The sequence below is a fragment of the Pelobates fuscus genome, chromosome 10, assembly GCF_036172605.1.
Source record: "Pelobates fuscus isolate aPelFus1 chromosome 10, aPelFus1.pri, whole genome shotgun sequence".
Taxonomy (NCBI): domain Eukaryota; kingdom Metazoa; phylum Chordata; class Amphibia; order Anura; family Pelobatidae; genus Pelobates; species Pelobates fuscus.
This window is the reverse complement of record NC_086326.1, coordinates 5965553-5992315: the sequence shown is the minus strand read 5'-3', so window position 1 is coordinate 5992315 and position 26763 is coordinate 5965553. Positions and strand designations below refer to the sequence as shown.

Below are 26763 nucleotides of genomic sequence, written 5' to 3'. Positions count from 1 at the left end.
ACTTAATGTTATCTCACATATATATTATTATTATTATTATTAATAAGTGTTCTTGCATAGCAAGACCACTTACTGTTATCTCACATATATATTATTAAGTGTTCTTGCATAGCAAGACCACTTAATGTTATCTCACATATATATTTAAGTGTTCTTGCAAAGCAAAACCACTTACTGTTATCTCACATATATATTATTATTCTTATTATAGCCAAATTTGCCACCCTAACTCCTCCCACAGTTTTTACACTACATAGACAAAAATATACCAAAACGTGCAGATTGTTCCCGATCGGATTGCTATTACTTTGTGGAACGTTTCGCCGTATGGTTCTCGGAATATCGTCGTTCTTGTGGCGAAATTTGTCCCATAGGAATGAATGGCAAAGCTAGAGTGGGAGCTGGCAAAAGCTGAAAAATCAGGACATGATTTCTAAACTGCCACCACTCCCTCATTTTCAGGCCCACCTACACAAATCTTATATCAAAACGTTCAGCTATCCCTGCTGCCACTAAAAATGTCCACGGCTAAGCCATAGTCCTGATTGTTTTCGCAATATGACCATTTGTTTGCAACTCACGCAGTCCATTGACATTCATTGAAACTCCAGGTCTAAAGTACGTAATTGAAATGGGTGAGAAATAAAGACCAACGAGCTTGCCTGGAGGACAATCGCTTGGCCTCCCCAATATAGGACAAGTTCTTGTGGTCCGTCAAAATAGTAACAGGATGTAAGGTCCCTTCCAATAAATGTCTCCATTCTTTTAAAGCCATGATAACTGCTAGTAGTTCCCTGTCACCAATGTCATATCTGCTCTCCGGGCCAGATAGCTTTTTGGAAAACAAACCACATGGATGTAATGGTTTATCCACACCTAACCTTTGGGACAGGATAGCGCCTACACCTGTCTCTGAGGCGTCTACTTCGAGTAGGAAAGGCAGAGTAGTATCAGGGTGAACTAAAATTGGTGCGGAAGCAAAAAGTTCTTTGAGGGTTTTGAAAGCAAGAAGTGCTTCAGTAGACCAATTCTTAGTGTCAGCCCCCTGTCTGGTCATATTGGTGATAGGAGCAATAATCGATGAGTAACCGTTAATGAAGCGCCTATAATAATTGGAGAATCCAATAAACCTCTGAATGGCCTTGAGACCCTTAGGTAAGGGCCAGTCTAAAATGGACTGGAGTTTATCCGGATCCATCTTAAACCCTTCCCCAGAAATCACATAACCAAGAAAGTTTGTCTGGGACTGATCAAAACTAAATTTCTCCAGTTTGCAGTACAAGCCATGTTGAAGAAGTTTGCGCAAAACCCTTCTGACTTGTCTGTGGTGAGTCTCAATGTCCCTAGAATGTATAAGAATATCATCCAGGTATACAATAACGCAGTCCTGTTGAAACTCCCTAAGAACTTCATTGATCAAGTCCTGAAATACTGCCGGCGCATTGCAGAGACCAAAAGGCATTACGGTATACTCGTAGTGCCCATATCGAGTGTTGAACGCCGTCATCCACTCGTGACCCTGCTGAATCCTCACCAAGTTATATGCCCCTCTGAGATCTAACTTGGTGAAAATCTTGGAACCCTTTAAACGATCAAAGAGCTCGGTAATCAAAGGAATCGGGTAGGCATTTCTAACGGTTATTTTGTTCAAACCTCGGTAGTCAATGCAAGGTCTCAGTGTACCATCCTTCTTTTTAACAAAAAAAAACCCAGCCCCGGCAGGGGAGGAAGATCTCCTAATAAATCCTTTGTCTAGATTTTCACGAATATACTCCTCTAGGACTAAGTTCTCTTTAGTAGACAAAGGGTATACATTGCCCCTGGGAGGCATGGTACCAGGGAGTAGATTAATCTTACAATCAAAGGACCTGTGTGGGGGTAAAGTATCGGCCTTCTTTTTGTCAAATACCGCCTTTAAGTCCAGATACAGTGGAGGTATTTGTACTTCTGTAGGGTCGGTAGACTGAGTGGATGCATTAACTATGCAAAGCGGTGAGACTTTCTGTAAACACTTCTCCTGACAATTCTGACCCCATGAGATTATCTCCCCTAATTCCCAATCAATAATAGGGTTATGTCTCTTTAACCAAGAATACCCCAGGACTATGGGAACAGAAGGAGATGAAATGAGTAACAGAGATATGTCTTCCTCGTGTAAAATACCAACAGTTAAGTTAACGGGTATGGTTTCACGAAAAATCACAGGCTCAACTAAAGGTCTACCATCTATGGCCTCAACGGCCAAGGGCGTGTCCCTTAACTGAGATGGAATAGTGTGTTTAGTGACAAAAACTTGGTCGATAAAGCTCTCAGCAGCTCCGGAATCTATCAATGCCACAGTCTCTACTACTCCCCTCTCCCAAGTTAAGGAAACGGGTAGCACAAGCCTATGATCTTTATAATTATGAGTAGAGGACAAAATAGAAACACTCAAGGCCTGTCCTCTAGAGAAACTTAGGTGCGAGCGTTTCCCGATCGATTAGGACAATTTAGGCGTAAGTGACCTCTGGCTCCACAGTACATACACAGCCCCTCCCTTCTCCTGTACTGTCTCTCCTCTTCTGAGAGATGAGTATTGCCTATCTGCATAGGTTCTGGAAAAGGTAAGGTTTTGATCTAAGGACTTAGAAATGAGGGAGCTAGTTTGAAGGAAGGTCTACAGGTTCTATCTCGAGTGTTCTGTCTCTCTCTTAAGCGTTCATCAATGCGAGAGATAAAAGAAATTAAATCCTCCAAATTCTCAGGAAGCTCTCTAGTAGCAACCTCATCAAGTATTACATCTGATAATCCGTTTAAAAATACGTCTATATAAGCCTGTTCATTCCACTTAACTTCTGCCGCCAAGGACCTGAACTCTAGTGCATACTCCACAAGAGTTTGGTTATCTTGTCTAAGGTGCAACAGTAATCTGGCTGCATTGACCTTTCTACCAGGAGGGTCAAAAGTTCTTCTAAAAGGAGCTACAAAGGCATTATAATTATATACTAACGGATTATCGTTTTCCCACAACGGATTGGCCCATCTCAGAGCTTTCTCAACGAGTAAGGTGATAATAAATCCGACCTTCGCCCTATCTGTAGGATAGGAACGGGGTTGTAATTCGAAGTGGATACTGATTTGGTTTAAAAAACCTCGACACTTCTCAGGAGAACCACCATAACGTACAGGTGGGGTAATACGAGAGGAGGCACCTACAGTGGCTACCTCTAAACCTGAACTTACAGGGGAGATAGAATTATTACGCATCTCTTCTGGTGGGTTATTAGGACGAGATAATAACGCCTGTAGTGCTAAGGCCATCTGATCCATTCTATGTTCCATGGCGTCAAACCTAGGATCGGAAGGACCAAGCTGACTACATATACCTGCAGGATCCATTGGCCCTGTCGTAATGTCAGGATCGGGACAGGGATCCAACACGCAGAGTACAAAGTGTAGTAGGTACGTATACTGGACCTTAGAATGGCCGGACTTAACGTAAGGAGTAAGTAGAGAATGGTCAGAGGCAAGCCGAGGTCGAGGGAACGAGAAGACAGGTAAGCGAGAGACAAGCCGGGTCAAAGGATAACAGAGATAAGCAGAGTGATACAAACAAGCCGGGTCAGAACCAAAGAGACAATAGACATACAAGAGCACTGAGTGACTAGACTGGCTAGAACCACGACAGGGCAATGAGCAAATGCGGCAAGCTCTATTAAATACCCCGGTTCTAGGAGGTAATCACACCCCCGACGAGTCCTGGTTCGTGTTCAGGGTTTGAGTGACAGGTCGAGCCGGCCTGGCGTCATGACGTCGGCTACTGAGCGTCACGTCATAAAAGGGCGTGGATCCCTCGCGGCCGGCGTGTAATCGACCGGAGGGACCGCGAGGAACGGAGGAAACAGCCCTTCTGAACGGGAAAACGTCTAAGTCTCTCCTCTTATCAGAGGTAGAGACTACAGGTACCCTGACAATATCAAAACGTTCAGCTGTCCCTGCTGCCACTAAAAATGTCCACAGCTAAGCCATAGTCCTGATAGTTTTCACAATATGACCATTTGTTTGCAACTCACGCTGTCCATTGACATTCATTGAAACTCCACTCTGCAAAGCTCACATTTGAAGGGCAATTTCTAAACTGCGACTGTGCCTTCATTGTTAATATTGCAGAGACATACTATGCATCAAAATGTAGGTCTGGGTCTTGTGATTCTCACAATATAAAACTCTTCGCTGTAGGATTTATAGTTTTTAAAATACGACCGTTTGAAGATGGCAACCGCCAAAATACTCTGACCTGTGCCAGTCTGCAGCAGCAAGTGATGTCATAGACAAAGCCTTTTGTACACCTGCTAATGTTTTTATAACTGTATGTTTTAATGTAACTGTGAAGCACTTTGGGCAACAACGTTGCAATTAAATGTGCTATATAAATAAATAATAACAGTTACTCCGCCCACTCCAGTTGTAGACTACTGGTGGAGGCAAGAACACTTCACACAATTTCCCAAGAAATTGTAGCTTTTCTAGTTATTATTATTATTATTAAGTGTTCTTGCAAAGCAAGACCACTTACTGTTATCTCACATATATATTATTATTATTATTATAGCCAAATTTTCCACCCTAACTCCTCCCACAGTTTTTACACTACATAGACAAAAATATACCAAAACGTGCAGATTGTTCCCGATCGGATTGCTATTACTTTGTAGAACGTTACGGCGAATGGTTCTCGGAATATCGTCGTTCTTGTGGCGAAATTTGTCCCATAGGAATGAATGGCAAAGCTAGAGTGGGAGCTGGCAAAAGCTGAAAAATCAGGACATGATTTCTAAACTGCCACCACTCCCTCATTTTCAGGCCCACCTACACAAATCTTATATCAAAACGTTCAGCTATCCCTGCTGCCACTAAAAATGTCCACGGCTAAGCCATAGTCTTTATAGTTTTCACAATATGACCATTTGTTTGCAACTCACGCAGTCCATTGACATTCATTGAAACTCCACTCTGCAAAGCTCACATTTTAAGGGCAATTTCTAAACTGCAACTGTGCCTTCATTGTTAATATCTCACAGACATACTATACATCGAAATGTAGGTCTGGGTCTTGTGATTCTCACAATATAAAGTTCTTCACTGTAGGATTTATAGTTTTTAAAATACAACCATTTGAAGGTGGCAACCGCAAAAATACTCTGACCTGTGCCAGTCTGCAGCAGCAAGTGATGTCATAGACAGGGCCTTTTGCACCTGCTAATGTTTTTATAACTGCATGTTTTAATGTAACTGTGAAGCACTTTGGGCAACAACGTTGCAATTAAATGTGCTACATAAATAAATAATAACAATTACTCCGCCCACTCCAGTTGTAGACTACTGGTGGAGGCAAGAACACTTCACACAATTTCCCCAGAAATTGTAGCTTTTCTAGTTAAGTGTTCTTGCATAGCAAGACCACTTAATGTTATCTCACATATATATTATTATTAAGTGTTCTTGCATAGCAAGACCACTTAATGTTATCTCACATATATATTATTATTATTATTCTTATTATAGCCAAATTTGCCACCCTAACTCCTCCCACAGTTTTTACACTACATAGACAAAAATTTACCAAAACGTGCAGATTGTTCCCGATCGCGTTGCTATTACTTTGTGGAACGTTTCGCTGAATGGTTCTCGGAATATCGTCATTCTTGTGGCGAAATTTGTCCCATAGGAATGAATGGCAAAGCTAGAGTGGGAGCTGGCAAAAGCTGAAAAATCAGGACATGATTTCTAAACTGCCACTACTCCCTCATTTTCAAGCCCACCTACACAAATCTTATATCAAAACGTTCAGCTATCCCTGCTGCCACTAAAAATGTCCACGGCTAAGCCATAGTCCTGATTGTTCTCGCAATATGACCATTTGTTTGCAACTCACGCAGTCCATTGACATTCATTGAAACGCCACTCTGCAAAGCTCACATTTGAAGGGCAATTTCTAAACTGCGACTGTGCCTTCCTTGTTAATATCTCAGAGACATACTATACATCAAAATGTAGGTCTGGGTCTTGTGATTCTCACAATATAAAGCTCTTCACTGTAGGATTTATAGTTTTTAAAATACGACCGTTTGAAGATGGCAACCGCAAAAATACTCTGACCTGTGCAAGGCTGCAGCAGCAAGTGATGTCATAGACAGGGCCATTTGCACCTGCTAATGTTTTTATAACTGTATGTTTTAATGTAACTGTGCAACAACGTTGCAATTAAATGTGCTATATAAATAAATAATAGTTACTCCGCCCACTCCAGTTGTATACTACTGGTGGAGGCAAGAACACTTCACAATTTCCCCAGAAATTGTAGCTTTTCTAGTTATTAAGTGTTCTTGCATAGCAAGACCACTTAATGTTATCTCACATATATATTATTCTTATTCTTATTCTTATTATAGCCAAATTTGCCACCCTAACTCCTCCCACAGTTTTTACACTACATAGACAAAAATTTACCAAAACGTGCAGATTGTTCCCGATCGGATTGCTATTACTTTGTGGAACGTTTTGCCGAATGGTTCTCGGAATATCGTCGTTCTTGTGGCGAAATTTGTCCCATAGGAATGAATGGCAAAGCTAGAGTGGGAGCTGGCAAAAGTTGAAAAATCAGGACATGATTTCTAAACTGCCACCACTCCCTCATTTTTAGGCCCACCTACTCAAATCTTATATCAAAACGTTCAGCTATCCCTGCTGCCACTAAAAATGTCCACAGCTAAGCCATAGTTCTGATAGTTTTCACAATATGACCATTTGTTTGCAACTCACGCAGTCCATTGACATTCATTGAAACTCCACTCTGCAAAGCTCACATTTGAAGGGCAATTTCTAAACTGCGACTGTGCCTTCATTGTTAATATCTCAGAGACATACTATACATCAAAATGTAGGTCTGGGTCTTGTGATTCTCACAATATAAAGCTCTTCGCTGTAGGATTTATAGTTTTTAAAATACGACTGTTTGAAGATGGCAACCGCAAAAATACTCTGACCTGTGCAAGGCTGCAGCAGCAAGTGATGTCATAGACAGGACATTTTGCACCTGCTAATGGTTTGTATAACTGTATGTTTTAATGTAACTGTGAAGCACTTTGGGCAACAACGTTGCAATTAAATGTGCTATATAAATAAATAATAACAGTTACTCCGCCCACTCCAGTTGTAGACTACTGGTGGAGGCAAGAACACTTCACACAATTTCCCCATAAATTGTAGCTTTTCTAGTTAAGTGTTCTTGCATAGCAAGACCACTTAATGTTATCTCACATATATATTATTATTATTATTCTTATTATTCTTATTATAGCCAAATTTGCCACCCTAACTCCTCCCACAGTTTTTACACTACATAGACAAAAATATACCAAAACGTGCAGATTGTTCCCGATCGGATTGCTATTACTTTGTGGAACGTTTCGCCGAATGGTTCACGGAATATCGTCGTTCTTGTGGCGAAATTTGTCCCATAGGAATGAATGGCAAAGCTAGAGTGGGAGCTGGCAAAAGCTGAAAAATCAGGACATGATTTCTAAACTGCCACCACTCCCTCATTTTCAGGACCACCTACACAAATCTTATATCAAAACGTTCAGCTATCCCTGCTGCCACTAGAAATGTCCACGGCTAAGCCATAGTCCTGATAGTTTTCACAATATGACCATTTGTTTGCAACTCACGCTGTCCATTGACATTCATTGAAACTCCACTCTGCAAAGCTCACATTTGAAGGGCAATTTCTAAACTGCGACTGTGCCTTCATTGTTAATATCTCAGAGACATACTATACATCAAAATGTAGGTCTGGGTCTTGTGATTCTCACAATATAAAGCTCTTCACTGTAGGAATTATAGTTTTTAAAATACGACCGTTTGAAGATGGCAACCGCCAAAATACTCTGACCTGTGCAAGGCTGCAGCAGCAAGTGATGTCATAGACAAAGCCTTTTACACCTGCTAATTTTTTATAACTGTATGTTTTAATGTAACTGTGAAGCACTTTGGGCAACAACATTGCAATTAAATGTGCTATATAAATAAATACTAACAGTTACTCCGCCCACTCTAATTGTAGACTACTGATGGAGGCAAGAACACTTCACACAATTTCCCCAGAAATTGTAGCTTTTCTAGTTATTATTATTCTTATTATAGCCAAATTTGCCACCCTAACTCCTCCCACAGTTTTTACACTACATAGACAAAAATTTACCAAAACGTGCAGATTGTTCCCGATCGCGTTGCTATTACTTTGTGGAACATTTCGCTGAATGGTTCTCGGAATATCGTCGTTCTTGTGGCGAAATTTGTCCCATAGGAATGAATGGCAAAGCTAGAGTGGGAGCTGGCAAAATCTGAAAAATCAGGACATGATTTCTAAACTGCCACTACTCCCTCATTTTCAAGCCCACCTACACAAATCTTATATCAAAACGTTCAGCTATCCCTGCTGCCACTAAAAATGTCCACGGCTAAGCCATAGTCCTGATTGTTTTCGCAATATGACCATTTGTTTGCAACTCACGCAGTCCATTGACATTCATTGAAACGCCACTCTGCAAAGCTCACATTTGAAGGGCAATTTCTAAACTGCGACTCTGCCTTCCTTGTTAATATCTCAGAGACATACTATACATCAAAATGTAGGTCTGGGTCTTGTGATTCTCACAATATAAAGCTCTTCACTGTAGGATTTATAGTTTTTAAAATACGACCGTTTGAAGATGGCAACCGCAAAAATACTCTGACCTGTGCAAGGCTGCAGCAGCAAGTGATGTCATAGACAGGGCCATTTGCACCTGCTAATGTTTTTATAACTGTATGTTTTAATGTAACTGTGCAACAACGTTGCAATTAAATGTGCTATATAAATAAATAACAGTTACTCCGCCCACTCCAGTTGTATACTACTGGTGGAGGCAAGAACACTTCACAATTTCCCCAGAAATTGTAGCTTTTCTAGTTATTCTTATTCTTATTATAGCCAAATTTGCCACCCTAACTCCTCCCACAGTTTTTACACTACATATACAAAAATTTACCACAACGTGCAGATTGTTCCCGATCGGATTGCTATTACTTTGTGGAACGTTTCGCCGAATGGTTCACGGAATATCGTTGTTCTTGAGGCAAAATTTGTCCCATAGGAATGAATGGCAAAGCTAGAGTGGGAGCTGGCAAAAGCTGAAAAATCAGGACATGATTTCTAAACTGCCACCACTCCCTCATTTTCAGGCCCACCTACACAAATCGTATATCAAAACGTTCAGCTATCCCTGCTGTCACTAAAAATGTCCACGGCTAAGCCATAGTCCGAATAGTTTTCACAATATGACCATTTGTTTGCAACTCACACCATCCATTGACATTCATTGAAACTCCACTCTGCAAAGCTCACATTTGAAGGGCAATTTCTAAACTGCGACTGTGCCTTCATTGTTAATATCTCAGAGACATACTATACATCAAAATGTAGGTCTGGGTCTTGTGATTCTCACAATATAAAGCTCTTCACTGTAGGAGTTATAGTTTTTAAAATACGACCGTTTGAAGATGGCAACCGCAAACATACTCTGACCTGTGCAAGGCTGCAGCAGCAAGTGATGTCATAGACAGGGCCTTTTGCACCTGCTAATGTTTTTATAAATGTATGGTTTAACCCCTTCAGGACGGAGTCAATAGTGCACGTTCTGATCAAAACAAAACGTAAACAAAAACTGGAATTTGCGCTATATGTCTGTTTACCCGTAGTTCCCCTCTTTCAAATTATATGCACCCACACTTATTATATATCATTTTGTTCAGGAGAAACAGGGCTTTAATCTATCATTAACTATTCATATATGGAACATAATTTATTATGAATAAAATTAAAAAAAATGTGAGAAAATTAGATTTTTTTTAAAATGTGCATTTCCGTCTGACATTTTAACTGTGAATGTCATAACACTGTTAGGTTTTACTGCAAAAAAAAATGCACAGATTTGTAATCAGCAATGTCTCACGAGTACAACAGTACCCCCCCATTAACAGGTTTTATGTTGTTTTGGAAAGTTACAGGGTCAAATATAGAACATTCCATTTTCAAATTGAAATTTTCCAGATTAGTAATGTTACCTTTGAGACGGTGTGGTAGCCAGGAATGAGCATTACCCCCATAATGGCATAGCATTTGAAAAAGTAGACAAGCCAAGGTATTGAAAGTGGGGTATGTTTAGTCTTTTTTAGTAGCCACTTAGTCACAAACACTGGCCAAAGTTAGCGTTCATATTTGTTTTTGTGTGAAAAAAGCAAAAAACAAATATTTGGCCAGTGTGACTAAGTGGCTACTAAGAAAGACTGGACATACCCCACTTGCAATACCTCGGGTTGTCTACTTTTGCAAATGGTATGCCATCATGGGGGTAATTCTCATTCCTGGGCTACCATACGCTCTCAAAGGCAACATAACCAATCTGGCAAATTTCAATGTGAAAAAAATGAAATGCAAGCCTTATATGTGACTCTCTAACTTTCCAAAACACCATGAAACCTGTACATGGGGGGTACTGTTATTCTCGGGAGACTTCACTAAACACAAATATTAGTGTTTTAAAACAGTAAAACATATTACAACAATAATATAGACCATAAAAGTGCCGTTCGCTTGTAAAAAATGCGAAAAACGTCACTTTTACTTAAAATATCATCGTTGTAATACAATTTACCAGTTTGAAACACTAATATTTGAGTTCAGCGAAGTCTCCCGAGTAAAACAGTACCCCCTATGTACAGGTTTTATGGTGTCTTGGAGAGTTACAGGGTCAAATATAGTGCTTGCGAATTAAATTCTCTGCACTTTCTCCCTGTGTTGTCAGGCATGTCAATCAAATTTTAATTAATCAAATCACATAATTACGTTAAAAGATTATTTAAATATACACGTAGAATTTTAATATATATGCATTTATAGGTATTTAAATTCTACGCGTATACTAATGTAATCTTTTATGTAATTATATGTATTTATCTATATATATATATTTGCGTTTTTTTGTATTTTATATATAGATAGATATATATAGAATGTCATTCTAAGTGTATTTTGTTACCGATATATATATATTAATAACAAAATACAGTTAGAATGAAATTACATATGCATATATAATTTATATTAAATTTTGTTTCAATATTTTATTTATTTATTTTATTATTTTATTTATTTATTATTTTAATTATACGTATTTATATATAATATATATATGTACATCTATTATATATATAATATATATACATATATAATATATATATATATATGTAACATCATTCTAAGTGTATTTTAATATTAATATATGTACTTATATTAATATTAAAATACACTTTGTATGACGTTACATATATATAATATGTATATATTATATATATATAATATATATACATATTATATATATATATAAATATATTTATTTTATTTTTACACATGTCTAATTTATTTTTTTTACACCTCCTACCAGCAGGGGGACTGTCTGATATTTCAGACAGTCCCCCTGCTGGCAGATCCACAGCCAGCTATAGGAGGCCATGTGATCGCTCTTTTGGAGCGATCACATGGCCCCCGGGGGCCTCATTTGCCGGAAGGGGACTGCCTGGGCTCTCAGGCAGCCCCCCAGAAGAGGATCGCGGCGGAGGTAAGTACACCTCTCTTCTTGGGGGCTTAAGCCGTTACGGCGTACCATGCCGTCGCAACGGCTTTAAAGCCCATTTAATGCGTGACGGCATGGTACGCCATAACGGCGTTAAGGGGTTAATGTAACTGTGCAACAACATTGCAATTAAATGTGCTATATAAATGATAACAGTTACTGCGCCCACTCCATTTGTAGACTACTGGTGGAGACAAGAACACTTCACACAATTTCCCCAGAAATTGTAGCTTTTCTAGTTACACATAGTATACCATAAACAGACTCCTAGTTACACATAGTACACAGTAAACAGCCCTAGTAACACATAGTACACCATAAAAAGCCCCTAGTTACACATAGTATACCATACACAGACTCTTAGTTACACATAGTATACCATAAATAGACTCCTAGTTACACACAGTATACCATAAACAGACTCCTAGTTACACACAGTACACCATAAACAGCTCTTAGTTACACATAGTACACCATAAACAGCCCCTAGTTACACATAGTATACCATAAACAGCCCCTAGTTACACATAGTACACCATAAACAGACTCCTAGTTACACATAGTATACCATAAACAGCCCCTAGTTACACATAGTACACCATAAACAGCCCCTAGTTACACATAGTATACCATAAACAGCCCCTAGTTACACATAGTACACCATAAACAGACTCCTAGTTACACATAGTATACCATAAACAGACTCCTAGTTACACATAGTATACCATAAACAGCCCCTAGTTACACATAGTACACCATAAACAGACTCCTAGTTACACATAGTATACCATAAACAGTCCCTAGTTACACATAGTATACCATAAACAGACTCCTAGTTACACATAGTATACCATAAACAGCCCCTAGTTCCACATAGTATACCATAAACAGCCCCTAGTTACACATAGTATACCATAAACAGCCCCTATTTACACATAGTATACCATAAACAGCCCCTAGTTACACATAGTATACCGTAAACAGCCCCTAGTTACACATAGTATACCATAAACAGCCCCTAGTTCCACATAGTATACCATAAACAGCCCCTAGTTACACATAGTATACCATAAACAGCCCCTATTTACACATAGTATACCATAAACAGCCCCTAGTTACACATAGTATACCGTAAACAGCCCCTAGTTACACATAGTATACCGTAAACAGCCCCTAGTTACACATAGTATACCATAAACAGACTCCTAGTTACACATAGAAACCATAAACAGACTCCTAGTTACACATAGTATACCATAAACAGCCCCTATTTACACATAGTATACCATAAACAGACTCCTAGTTACACATAGTACACCATAAACAGACTCCGAGTTACACATAGTATACCATAAACAGCCCCTAGTTACACATAGAAACCATAAACAGCCCCTAGTTACACATAGTACACCATAAACAGCCCCTAGTTACACATAGTACACCATAAACAGCCCCTAGTTACACATAGTACACCATAAACAGACTCCTAGTTACACATAGTACACCATAAACAGACTCCGAGTTACACATAGAAACCATAAACAGACTCCTTTCAATAAAAACTCATTTTAAAGCAGGGTGGTAGGTTTATTAACATAAACAACAACATACAGAGCATACAACAAATCCTGGCACTTAAATAGTTACTGGCTGGGACATCGGCAGTGTTCCAATGTTGGATACATCGGGAAAACATCTCCGCACTCATGAGCCCATCATTGACTTTCCAGTGGTGTATTTTGGACATTGCAGATTGGGTCACCGCCCCCTCCCCATTAACTTACGAGTATTATGTTATTTTTTTCAGGTGTTGTGAACTTTGTGACTTGCAACCACATGCGCGCCATCAAGTACTATACCGACAGCATTGGCCAGACTGGCAGCTTCGTTAGCTATCCCTGCAAAGATTACAACACTTATAAAGCGGTAAGTGGTCTTTTTTTATATATAAAATGGGTCAACTGGGGATGAAATGGTTTGTTCAATGAAACGGGGAATTTTACTGTGTTTTCAGTTACAAAGTAAATAGTACATAGCATCTCCGTCACGACTAATCACTCCTATCACAAGTAGTTTGGCCATGTTGGGATTTACCCAGTAATACGCTTGCTGGGACCAAGTTTATTTTTCTCAGACATGCCATGAAAATACATCGAACACTCAGCTTCGGTACCGACGAATGATTTGGCTCACTTGAACCATTTTTTCTAAAAATTTAAATTTCGTTTGTGACTTCTGACACTGTTTCATTTGACTTTGCCAAACAGGGTGTGGAAATAGAGTAATCGGTGTTTAGTAAAATATATACCTAATATACATAGTATTATTGATAATAAGAATTATAATATTATTATATAAATATTATGTATATATTTTGCACTGATAGGAGCATTTTCCAGTAACCAATATAGAGAAAGCAGTAAATTAATATATTTATATTGTATAACGTTATTAAATGTATAGCTTTTCTTTACGCCTCCTTTTATCCTTCTATTGTTTACTTCTCACTAAATCTGTGAATAAATCCAACATTTAGTGACTGTCTCCTACCCATCAGTCATATTTTTAGCAATCAAACATCTCTTGTTTTGGCTCCATGAGTGGAACTCTCCGAACCATGAATCATTTGTTCATCAAGTCTATATGGCGATTTAGGATTGCAGATAAAAACGAGTGTGATGGGTAATCATTTATTGTTCCATTTTAGAAACAGTGTTGATTCTCATGAAAATATAAATACGGACACCATAAATAATATCACGGTTACTTGGCTTCCTGACTCATAGAACTTTTTAAGACTAGAGTATCGAAGGCGATGGCCAGATGTTATAAAACTGCAATAGTAACAGGAAACAAATTATCCAAGGGAAGTGAGACTGGTCTTGCCATCTGCATTTTACAGTCTTTTGAGTCTGCATTAACCCACACAATCTGCCACAGCATGCTTGACCTATATCCCTATTTGTTTTGTTTTTTACAGGGTAGCTGCAAATCCTGCCCCAGCGCTGGATGTCCTAAGATGGGTCACTATGCTGATACCTTCAAGGGGCTGACATCTTCCAGTCAAATCTTCTATCTAAACACACCTTAAACCGAGCTTGATAAAACATTGATTGATATGCTGGTTATAAACATATTTTCCATGAAAGACAATGACCATTGCTTCCATCAGATATTCAGAGGCCATTGTATTTGATGATTAAATAAATATTAACAGCACGTGCCTGGCTCACTATAGGTTTCTTAGTGATGTTCAGTTGGTTCTGCGTTGAAAGAGGTGGCAAGGTTATAATGCCACATTTGTAAATATAGTTTAATGTCAGGAGGAAACCTCAAAAAGATAAATAACATACTCCATATGTTATGTGGATGAATCTTCCTCACAATGACTAAAAATGTCTTTAAATCCACTCATAAAAACTGCTTACTTGGTTCTGAGCCTTCATTAGGTGTACTATATATCTGCATTTAGCAGAACATGTATACGTCAGACTACAGACAAGGACCTAGAACCCCTATATTACCAGAATGGAAGCAGAATGGGGCACATGGTGACAAAAAGAGATTTTCCCAAACACATTCTAGTAACATGGAAAGACCAATGTAATAATCCTACCTAAAACCAGAAGGGACCGATGGATTACCCCCTCTCCCTTTATAGTGTGCACAGTGAGGTGGAAGGTACTAAGATTGGGATCATTGCCTTGATTTTGGCTGCTACCCTTTAGTCCTATGCCACGCGCTTTAGAAGATAAATGGTGGACTGGGTTACTCAAGTCCAAATATAAAACCAATCAGGAGGAATCCAGTCCCCTGAACCCCATAGACACTGGCCTGATGTCAACTATGAGCCCCCTATAACCTTATAATATAGAACAAGTGTATTACCAATCCCAAAGTGAGAATAACTAAACCTGCCTCATCAATTGACCATCATTTGACCATGGGTCCGTAATCCCCTCATTGTAGTAAATAATACCCTCCCTTACTCGCCTTGTCAGTGCCTGAAAAATACTCTGAAAATACAAAATCTTACTGCATTCTTATTTTAACAAGTTAAAAAAGGAAGGAGTCTTCTCTACCCATGGCAAATACAGAACACAATTAAAATGCAAAGATGTGTTTAGAAATCATTTTGTGTAAATTAGATCCTTTCTTCTTCTAAAATTACATTTTAGTTGTATAAATATTTAGTAGAAGTCACCCAAAATATCTCAGAACAGTCCTGTTCCTGGACACCCCCCACTCAGACTCAGAACAGCCCTGCTCCTGGTCACCCCCCACTCAGACTCAGAACAGTCCTGCCCCTGGTCACCCCCCACTCAGACTCAGAACAGTCCTGCCCCTGGCCACCCCCCACTCAGACTCAGAACAGCCCTGCTCCTGGACACCCCCCACTCAGACTCAGAACAGCCCTGCCCCTGGTCACCCCCCCACTCAAACTCAGAACAGGACACCCCCCACTCAGACTCAGAACAGCCCTGCTCCTGGACACCCCCCCATTCAGACTCAGAACAGGACACCCCCCCAATCAGACTCAGAACAGTCCTGCCCCTGGTCACCCTCACTCAGACTCAGAACATTCCGACGCATGGCCACACTCAGAACAGCCCCACCCGTGGACACCCACCCTCAGACTTAGAACAGCCCCGCCCTTGACCACAGTCACACTTAAATTCCTAAAATTAAAGTCTCCCTCTCTGTCCATTTGAAAAGTTGGGAGGTGTTGAAGCATTGCTGACTTTTCACCCCAATTCAGCTACTTTCGGCTTGAATTTGAAATCAACTTTGAGTTCACTTTGCTTTCTCTTCTTTAGTGAATAACCTTTTAATTGGATTGTTTTTCAAAACATAACGAAGTAACAAGGACAAAAAAATGTAACATGACAACTCATAGACACAGAAAACGAAATCTTCATACAAACATAAGACCACTTACCTGCCCAGCAATCAACATTTACATATCCTGAAAATATACAAAAAAGTCTGAAAGGGCTAAACGGTAAACTATGTTAAAAAAAAAGCCGCTGCTCATTAAAACAGAAAAGACATTACCTGGTAAAACACCAAAGAAATACCACAAAATGCCATGAACTGCGCTATCTTAAGAGATATAAATACATAAACTATATCTATACAGTATAAAGCACAAAAGGTAACACGGGGGAGCGCTAAGGAGGGATACTGCACTCTGAACTTTTCTTTGTGTTTTCTTCATGTTACATATTACATCGAGCATGTCAAACTCAAAGACTAACACGGGCCAAACAAACAAGGTTTAAATTTATATGGGCCACAAAAAAAAACAAAAACTTCAGTTTTCATAGAAACGTAGGTTTATTTAGAAAACTGATGTGCTATCAGCACAGAGATAAATGTGTAGATAATGTGATAAAGTATAACATATACTTATCCTAATAGTAAACTGGGCAGCCTCCCACTGATCACCTCTCAGGTGGTGATCTTACATCAAATAGGAATAGAAACAACAAATCATGGGAAATGGCTGTATAATCTAAAAGAGAACACAACACAGACGATAGTGTAATATTGTTATAAATTATATATGTGCGCTAATAATCTTTTGCACTCACAAGATTGAAGATATAAACGCATTCAAAGGGTGCCTCCCCCGATGGTGTTGGGTAGCTATGAACCCACGCTTTGGTCCGTGTGTACTCCTTTAAGAAGAGGAATCCAGAAGATGGTGGTAAAAATATATTCGGCTTTATTTTTAACCAGACACATTGTACCAATAGTCAGTACAATGAGAGGGAAACACATTTTCACGGGAGACCCAGAGGGCCAGAAGAAAAAACTATAACCAATTATTTTCACCCCAGGGGCCAAACATGGTTACATCACAACAGATTTTCCCTTCTACATCTGGACTCCCCTCAATAAAGAATAAGGGTGGATGATTAAAAGATAACCTTTTGACACAACCAGCTTTGGATATGATAGGTTGAGAAGGGTATCTTTAATTTAACGGGTACACACTTGTCAGATGATGAAACTGATCTACTATCGAAAGGGTTAAAATTTGCCCCGAATAAAACAGCTAACTGATTTGATCTCTATAGAGGTCGTTTACCATTAACCCCTTAAGGACCAAACTTCTGGAATAAAAGGGAATCATGACATGACACACATGTCATGTGTCCTTAAGGGGTTAAAAGGCATTTTCTTCTCCATCCCTCTTCTCCAGGCGTTGTAAATACAGATGATAATACATTTCCAATCTAAAAGTTCTAAACCCAAGTCTCATTCTTTTCTTATACAGAGTAGGGGACCTTTTTTGGAAACTTTTGAACACATGGTTGAGCAAGAATTCCAGGCCTTTTCCAGAAGAAATATAAACAAACATACCCATAATCTTACTAAAAAGGAGGAACTGTGCCTTAAAAATCTAATAGAGAGGAGAGGTATAATTATCAAGGAAGCAGATAAACAGGGGGAGGGGGGGGGGGTATCATATTATTGACAACTGATTATTATCTACAGGAGTCTTTAAATATCCTGGGTGATAAAAATACTTATCTCATTTAAAAAAATGATCCCACTACTCAGTTCAATACACAACTGAAAACAATACTGGATAAAGCTAAAGATCAGAATATTATTTCACAACAGAATTATAATTTTCTATTTCAAAAATATCCAGCCATTCCCATTTTTTTTTTACCGAAAATTCGTTGACATTTGTTTAACTGTCATAAGCGGGTCGATTCAATAACTGCAAATTTATCAGCCTTTGCTGACTCCTTTTTACAAAAATACGCTCAAGGAGCCCCTTCTTATATAAAATACACTAAGTCTTTCCTACAGGAGATTGAGAACATCAAGTGGGATCCCAGTTATCGTTGGGTTACACTCGATGTAACCTCACTCTATACTGTTATCAATATTGATTCAGGTTTAGAAGCCATTGGCCATTTTATGACCAAAGATTCTGGGCTACCATGTGATGTACATCAATTCATTTTAATTTTGGTTAAAATCATTTTTGGAACACAATAATCTTTTCTTTAATGGTCAGTTTTATTCACAAACCATGGGCACTACCATGGGCACCAGGTTTGCCCCCAGTTATGCCAACACCTACATGAGGCGTTTTGTGTGGTCCGGTCATGACTGGAGGGAGAACCTGGTGCTCTGGCGGAGATTTATTGATGATATTATCATTATTTGGAAAGGGCCCTTGTTTATTTTTCCGGATTTAGTTAATTTCCTTCATCATAATCAATATAATTTGAAATTTACCCCATCTGGAATAAATATGAAATTCATTTTCTTGATTTGACTTTATTTGGTGAGAATGGACAGATTAAAACCAGATGTTATTTTAAGTCAACTGATGGCAACGGATATGTCCATCATGCCAGCTGCCAACACCGTCCTTGGCTGAAGGGCATAGTGAAAGGGCAATTCACACATCTTAGACACAACTGTTCACACCTACGTGATTTTTCTCTCCAGTCCCAACATATTAAGAATAAACTCATGGAGAAGGGGTTTGGGAAAAGGGCCTTGGAAAGAGAGATCCGTATAACCACACAAATGGATAGAAACCAATTACTAATGGATAAACCTTAACAATTATCCCAACATGACTTATTTATGACAGCATTTATGGCCCAGTATAATTTGTATCATGACAGAATCAAAAGAGGTCTATCAAAACATTGGTCAATACTTTGCAAGATCCAGTTCTGGGAAACTGTTTACCGATATACCCTAAAATTACAATCAAAACTCATGTGAATAACACCAAAGAGATGGCTGGTATGTTCAGAGGTTGTAATTCCTGTAATGCCTGTCTGACCATCTGTCTCCAAAGAACAGATCAATTTATTAGCTTTGTTACAGGTGATCGCTTTTGCATAAAATCCCCCATTGGATGCCACACACACTTTGTGGTTTATTTGCTACAGTGTCCGTGTGGCAAAGAATATGTAGGCCGTACTAAGAGAGCTTTTAAAATCTGGGTCCTAGAGCATATAGGCAATATTAGGAAGGAATTTGAGGACACATTCAGTCCCGGCCCACTGTAATTCGTGCCCTCTATTTTCTTTTAGGAATTTTAAGTGCATTGGCATTGAGAGGGTTACACCATATTGGAGGGGGGAGGGGGTGATAGGAATAAAAAAACCTTTTGGATACACAAACTTCAAACTTTAGAACCAAAGGGATTAAATGTAGATATAGATTTTGTTAGCTTTTTATGATATTTCTTGTTTGTTTTTTTCTGTCAAAAACAGCTATGTAAATAGTGTCTGAGAAACCTTGTTATGGATCAGATGAACTTTTTTATTATACTGTTTATTTAACCCTTTATGTAATAGGGATTTGATACACTTCCATTGTAACTCTGTTTCCACTAACTAACCGAGATTAATTTTAGGATGAAGATAGGTATGCGTGGCTACATACATTCACTTATATTATTAATTTTATAGAGAACACATTAATGCACTTGGAAAGATCTTACCAATGATTGGATATTAATTGGTTATATATAAGATGAGACAAATTCTCATTTGAATAATTAAGATCACATGGAGACAAGGAAGGTCTCTTAAATCATCTCTTTTTCACGTAATTAAAGTTTTATCAGATAAATTACAAGAGAGCTTTCACAATTTGTTTAAAAATGTCTTGTAGTTACAAAACGTTGATATATTGGATCACTATGTGGGAATAATCTTCATTTTCTTCAGCAGATCTGTTATAGGATTTTTATCCATGCTTCACGTTATAGATAGTGTTCATTAATTAATCAGCACCAGGGGTCGCACATTGCGCCTGTATCACCATCGGTGGAAAGCACGGCCAAATTAACTTCAACTATAAACCACAGGTGGAACGCACTGAAGTATTGAGGATATTACACTTCCGGTTTCGAGTAACTACGGCCACCTGTACACTTACCGAGAAAGCTGGTTATTGAAGATCCACACAGGTGAACTAACTCTCCTGATTCCAAAGGAGAACACACGCCCATGGATCCACCAATGAACTTAGGGACTAGCCCTATTTAAGAGGACTTGAGGGTGGGAGGGTCAGGTTGCTTTATTCTTGTGTGTCATTTTGCATGCTACTGTGATACAGATTTATTATAGGTTCCTGAGGAAGTCCAATTGCACTTGGATGAAATGGGTGAACAAACTTCTGTTCTTATTCTATTGGTGTATTTTCACCTTTTATTTAAAAATAAAGCCGAATATATTTTTACCACCATCTTCTGGATTCCTCTTCTCAAAGGAGTACACACGGACCAAAGCATGGGTTCATAGCCCCCCAACACCATCGGGGGAGGCACCCTTTGAATGTGTTTATATCTTCAATCTTGTGAGTGCAAAAAATTATTAGCGCACATATATAATTTATAACAATATTACACTATTGTCTGTGTTGTGTTCTCTTTTAGATTATACAGCCATTTCCCATGTTTTGTTGTTTCTATTCTTATTTAGTAAATACAGTATAAACAAAGTGCCTAACTGACACTGGACATCCTTGCGCTCGTAGGGCTTCAAAGTAAACAAAAGAGCGGATTTATTTTAAGGAGACGTGTATTTGCATATAACCAACGTTTCAGTCTAACTCCCATGACATATTAAGAGAATTTTGATAATAGGACTGAAATGGTGAATGTATGCTGTTGCACAGCTGTAAAAAAACAAATGATGTTATCTTGTAGACTTTGAAGTCCTATGAGTGTGTTCTTCACTTTGGCTGAGATCATCAAACTTGATGATCTCAGCCAACCCAATGCTTTTCCCATCTCTGTATGGAGCGTTTAGCGCCTCCATGAAGACCCAATCTAATACACTGCCCCCTCTGCCCATTCTAATAAATTGCCCACAAATCCAACACACTGGCCCCCCCTCCAATCTAATACATTGCCCCTTAATCTAATAAACTCCCCCCTCGATTTACTCTAATACATTGCCCCCACCCCCAATATCATACATTGCCTCTTAATCTAATACGCTGCCCCTCTTCCTCCACTCTAATTTAATACACTGCCCACCTCCATCCCCCAGTTTAATACACTGTGCTTCCCCCAAATTAGCACAATGACCCCCCCAACGTAACACACTGCCCCCCAACACTCTAATACACTGCCCCACTCCTTCCCCCAATTTAATACACTGCCCCTCCTTCCCCCAAATTAATACACTGCCCTCACCCCAATTTAAACACATTGCCCCCCTTCGCACCAGTCTAATATAGGCAACACTGATTTTCTGATTTCCGTCTGCTGATAGGATGAGAGCAGTCTGCTGACACTCTCAGTCAATCAGTGACTCCCCATTCACAAAAGGGTTCTTTGCAATCCAGTTTAGTGAATGGGGAATAACTGATTGGTTGAGAGTGTCAGCTGACCGCTCTCATCCTATTAGCACGCCCCTGCCCGGCGGCACTCCGCGCTTCCTGAATCTGAAAATTCTGAAGCCTCCGGGGAAAGGGGGGGATAAAAACGCAAGCTAAATCTGTCCTAACAGATCTAGAAATATTTGTCAAAACTTTGGCAGCTCAACATTTTCTGGATCTTACATTCCTTATACTCCTTACAGCTATCTTCGCGTCTGGGTTTGCTCTCACTGCATACAATCCCCACATCGAAAGAAACCCTTTCTGTATTGTCTAAAATTCTCTTTACGTTTTTAATTAAACTGTGTATTAATTTCTGCTTAAGGCAGGGAGCCTCTCTAAACACTATTTTCGGTTTGGTTCCTGGAAATTCATTAAAGGGACACTATAGTCACCTGAACAATTTTAGCCTAATGAATCAGTTTTGGTGTATAGAACATGCCCCTGCAGCCTCACTGCTCAATCCTCTGCCATTTAGGAGTTAAATCCCTTTGTTTATGAAACCTAGTCACACCTCCCTGCATGTGACTTGCACAGCCTTCCATAAATACTTCCTGTAAAGAGAGCCCTATTCAGGCTTTCTTTATTGCAAGCTCTGTTTAATTAAGATTTTCTTATCCCCTGCTATGTTAATAGCTTGCTAGATCATGCAAGAGCCTCCTGTATGTGATTAAAGTTCAATTAAGAGATTGAGATACAATTATTTAAGGTAAATTACATCTGTTTGAAAGTGAAACCAGTTGTTTTTTTTCATGCAGGCTCTGTCAATCATAGCCAGGGGAGGTGTGGCTAGGGCTGCATAAACGGAAACAAAGTGATTTAACTCCTAAATGACAGTGAATTGAGCAGTGAAATTGCAGGGGAATGATCTATACACTAAAACTGCTTTATTTAGCTAAAGTAATTTAGGTGACTATAGTGTTCATTTAAGAACTCTTTTTTTTTTAGGATAACCCCATGCCTTGGGATACTCTTCTTAATTGTCAAATTCTGTTATAATTCCAGAATTCGAGGTGGACCCTAACCCAGGTTTAATTCTGGATTATAATATTTACATATATACTCTGCGTTACAAACGGCCTCTCTTAAACCCATACCAAAGCAGGAGAAACAATCAAACATTAATCTCCACCAAACAAAACACAGTTACATTATTATCAGCGGCTGGGCAATCTGAGATGATCTGAATTGGGTGGAGACATGCAATATAGATAAGCAGGATGTGAAATATTATAACAGAGATAATGAATCGGTCCATGTCTTGTAAAACTGTAAATTGCAGATCAATGAACTCCCTGATATAAAGACATTAAATTGTGAAACCAGCTGTAGAACTCTGCTACAGCCTTTATACGGGAGTTATAACCCGCGGCGCGGCCTGTGAGCCACGTATTCTTTATTTTCAAATATTTTTCATTAAAGGTTTTATATGTTTACATCAATATATGCAGTATGTTTATATTGAATACATACAAGACAAATTGTATTTGGAGATACATACATAAAATTTACAAAGAGAGTACAAACAAAACATGACATATGCATAGTCGCCTTTTCGGCATATGTGGTATAAAAAAAAAAAAACAAACCCCAAGGATACTCAGACACCTTATATTTGGGAAAATTATCACAGCTTTATTAATAAATAAAATATATAAATTATTAAAGGTCATTGCCAACATATTTAACATAACATCTCAGCCCCAACTCTTTTAACATTTCGACTCTGACAATGACCCCCATAAATAAACAATATTACCATATATTAACATAAATAATATCTAACCACTTAAACCATTGCCACCGAGGGCATGATTTACCATGTCCCACCATGTAGGGGTATACCAAGATACATCCTACACACACCAGGTTCGGAGCTACCGAGGAGCTTGAACCAACCAAAATCTACTTGTTTATCCATCCCCCGCCGCCGTGACCAAACAGGATCTAAAACCCTCTTAAAGGGAGGGAGGATGGGCCAAAACAGGTACGTGAGGATTGATTAAGATGGCCCTTGATCTAAAATGGACCCCTTCAGCATCCGGAGAATGGGAGGTGGGAGGGAGAGGGGACCTGCAGTGCCATGAAAACGGATTGTTTTCCTGGCACTGGAGAGTCCCTTTAAGCTAATTAATCACAATGCTACAATGGGAAAGCCTAGCTCCTGGTGACATCAGTCTTCCCTAATTATATCACTAATTATGTCACATTCTGGATGTACCCAGATTCCACAGGGCTAATGAGGACAATCCTGTAGATGTCCATTGAAACTTTTTGTGTGATAGGATTCAATGTGAGACTATGCAATACAAAATGCCAAAATAAACATGCATGGCACCATTGTTTCTGTGATTTATTTACTTCTGGGGCACTGATTAATTATACAGCTAATAGCATTTTGGTGCAAAAAGGCAGTAGAGCTATTTTTTTTTGTGGTGCCAATTCATCAATAAATCCCTAAATTTTGTACGATTTTATAGAAAATACAATTTTATTTTTCTTGAAAACCAAAGCTTTTATTGGAGATAGCATGAAAAGGTACAAAAAGCATTTCTAAAACAAAATATATTGGGCACGCAGCCACCACCCATCTGAGCATTAATCATGAGTGGGATCATCTGACTCGGTTTAGGAGATACACAGGAAGCCTTCCTGAAAGCCTCCCATGTTTTTTCGCCATGGTGAATGTGGTCTGTCTTTTTAGTGCCATTCCTTTCGAGGTCCATACGGAAGCAATGAGGAACGGGTCTAAGCTTCCATGTTCCAAAGAGATCAATTGTTTTTGTGGTGGGTGAGTATGCCATTCCAAAATTCTTTGCAATGCAGTTTCATGGTGATACTTAAGAAAATTGGTTTCTTAAGAGCTAGGCCATCCCAACTTCTTGGTAAACAGAGTAGCTTGTGTCGGAGTCTCGACCTTTCTCCCTTCACATGTATTTTAGTACAAAAAGAAGAAGATATGAGGATCTGGACAGGGGTTCCCGAAAAAATAAAAAAAACCTTTGAAAAAAATATAGTACTCATGCAGCAAAAAGCCCCACACTGCTGCTCATGCAGTGGAAACATACAGGGTAGAAGGAACAAACAAGAGGTGCGCAAAAAGTTGTTGTGTGCACACCATGGTGCTACTGGTATTTATTTGAAGGACAGAATATCACAAAGTATTCCCTTTCCCAATGCACCATGTTCTATTTATCCTGTATTTTAGCACAGTTGATCGAAGTGATGTAAAATGAGCTGTCAGAAATACTATAGGAATCATCTGATAAAGGTACAAGAGTCTAAGTAGGATGTTCATATTTAATATGGCAATTCTGCAAAAACAGAAAATATGCGGGTAGTTCTAATTTTTTTATGTCTTCTTGTATTCGTAGAAACATAGAAACATAGAATGTGACGGCAGATAAGAACCATTCGGCCCATCTAGTCTGCCCAGTTTTCTAAATACTTTCATTAGTCCCTGGCCTTATCTTATAGTTAGGATAGCCTTATACCGAACCCACGCATGCTTAAACTCCTTTACTGTGTTAACCTCTACCACTTCAGCTGGAAGGCTATTCCATGCATCCACTACCCTCTCAGTAAAGTAATACTTCCTGATATTATGTTTAAACCTTTGCCCCTCTAATTTAAGGCTATGTCTAACAAAGCAAAGCACGTGTGATATAGGTGAGCAGGGTTCGTTGTGCTCAGGATACCCAGATACTTCATGTGGGAGCTGCACCAGTGAAATGGAAATTAGTGGCGTAGCAGTCAACGAGACATTAAGTAGCCCACATTTTGACATTTGAGTTTAAAGCCTGATAGGGCACCGTCGAATTCAATCAGCTCCACCAAGGGTAGCAAAGTCATCCTGGGGTTTTTAATGAAAAGCTGAAGATCGTCCGTAACCAAATGAAACCACAATGACAGCATTGCTCCATACTGCCACTAAGAATGGTTATAATGTAAATGCAAAAAGCATAGGTGATACCGGGCACCCATGTGTGGTACTGTTGCAGATTGAAAATGCTTGGAAGCCCATGCCACGTAGTGTAGCCAGGAGGAAGGCCCAGTCCATCCGGTCAAATGCCTTTTCAGCATCAGTAAAGAGCAAGAGCAGAGGTTTTCCAGTCTGTCTCGCCATGTGTTGGACAGAGAGGTGACTGGTAAGGTGCTATCCCTTGCCTCACTACCTGGGATGAATCCCACTTGATCTGGATGGACTAATTTTGGCAGAATCACTCCCAGTCATGCAGACAAGATCTTAGTAAGCAATTTGAGGTCTACATTGAGCAAGGAGATCCGTCTTTAACAATTGTGTTACTATTTATTTCTTTAAAGTGAGCTAAAACCTTACAACTGGCCGCTAGTGTTTTGTTCTAATATTTTGTTTTTCTCTTATATTAACAAGTATTTTAAGAAATCAGTTTATTAGATGGTGAAGCCATACCAACCGTATCATTTATTTTTTACATCGACTTATTTCTCAACAGGGATATAAAATAAATAGCTTGATAACAGCAGGCAATTTAATTCTAAAGTTAGAATGTGATCAAATCAGTGATAAAGCAAAGGTTTTCTGTTTTATGGGGCTGTGTGAAAATTCTGCTGGTGTACACAAAACCTGTTCCTCTGGTAACTGTAGACATTAAAGCGATTAGTTCTTTCTTTAATATAATTACAAAGC

General features: G+C 39.0%; 1 protein-coding gene across 1 annotated transcript in view; it reads left to right on the top strand.

Annotated features, from left to right (window-relative positions):
- LOC134574896 (pancreatic triacylglycerol lipase-like) overlaps positions 1–14935 on the top strand; it is a 34658-nt gene extending 19723 nt beyond the window's left edge. Inside the window, exons 9-10 of the mRNA XM_063433944.1 lie at positions 13522–13640; positions 14695–14935. Of these exons, the coding sequence (XP_063290014.1) occupies positions 13522–13640; positions 14695–14805 (230 nt within the window). The 3' untranslated portion in view covers positions 14806–14935. The remainder of the gene's footprint in view (positions 1–13521; positions 13641–14694) is intronic.
- The last annotated feature ends 11828 nt before the right edge of the window (positions 14936–26763 follow it).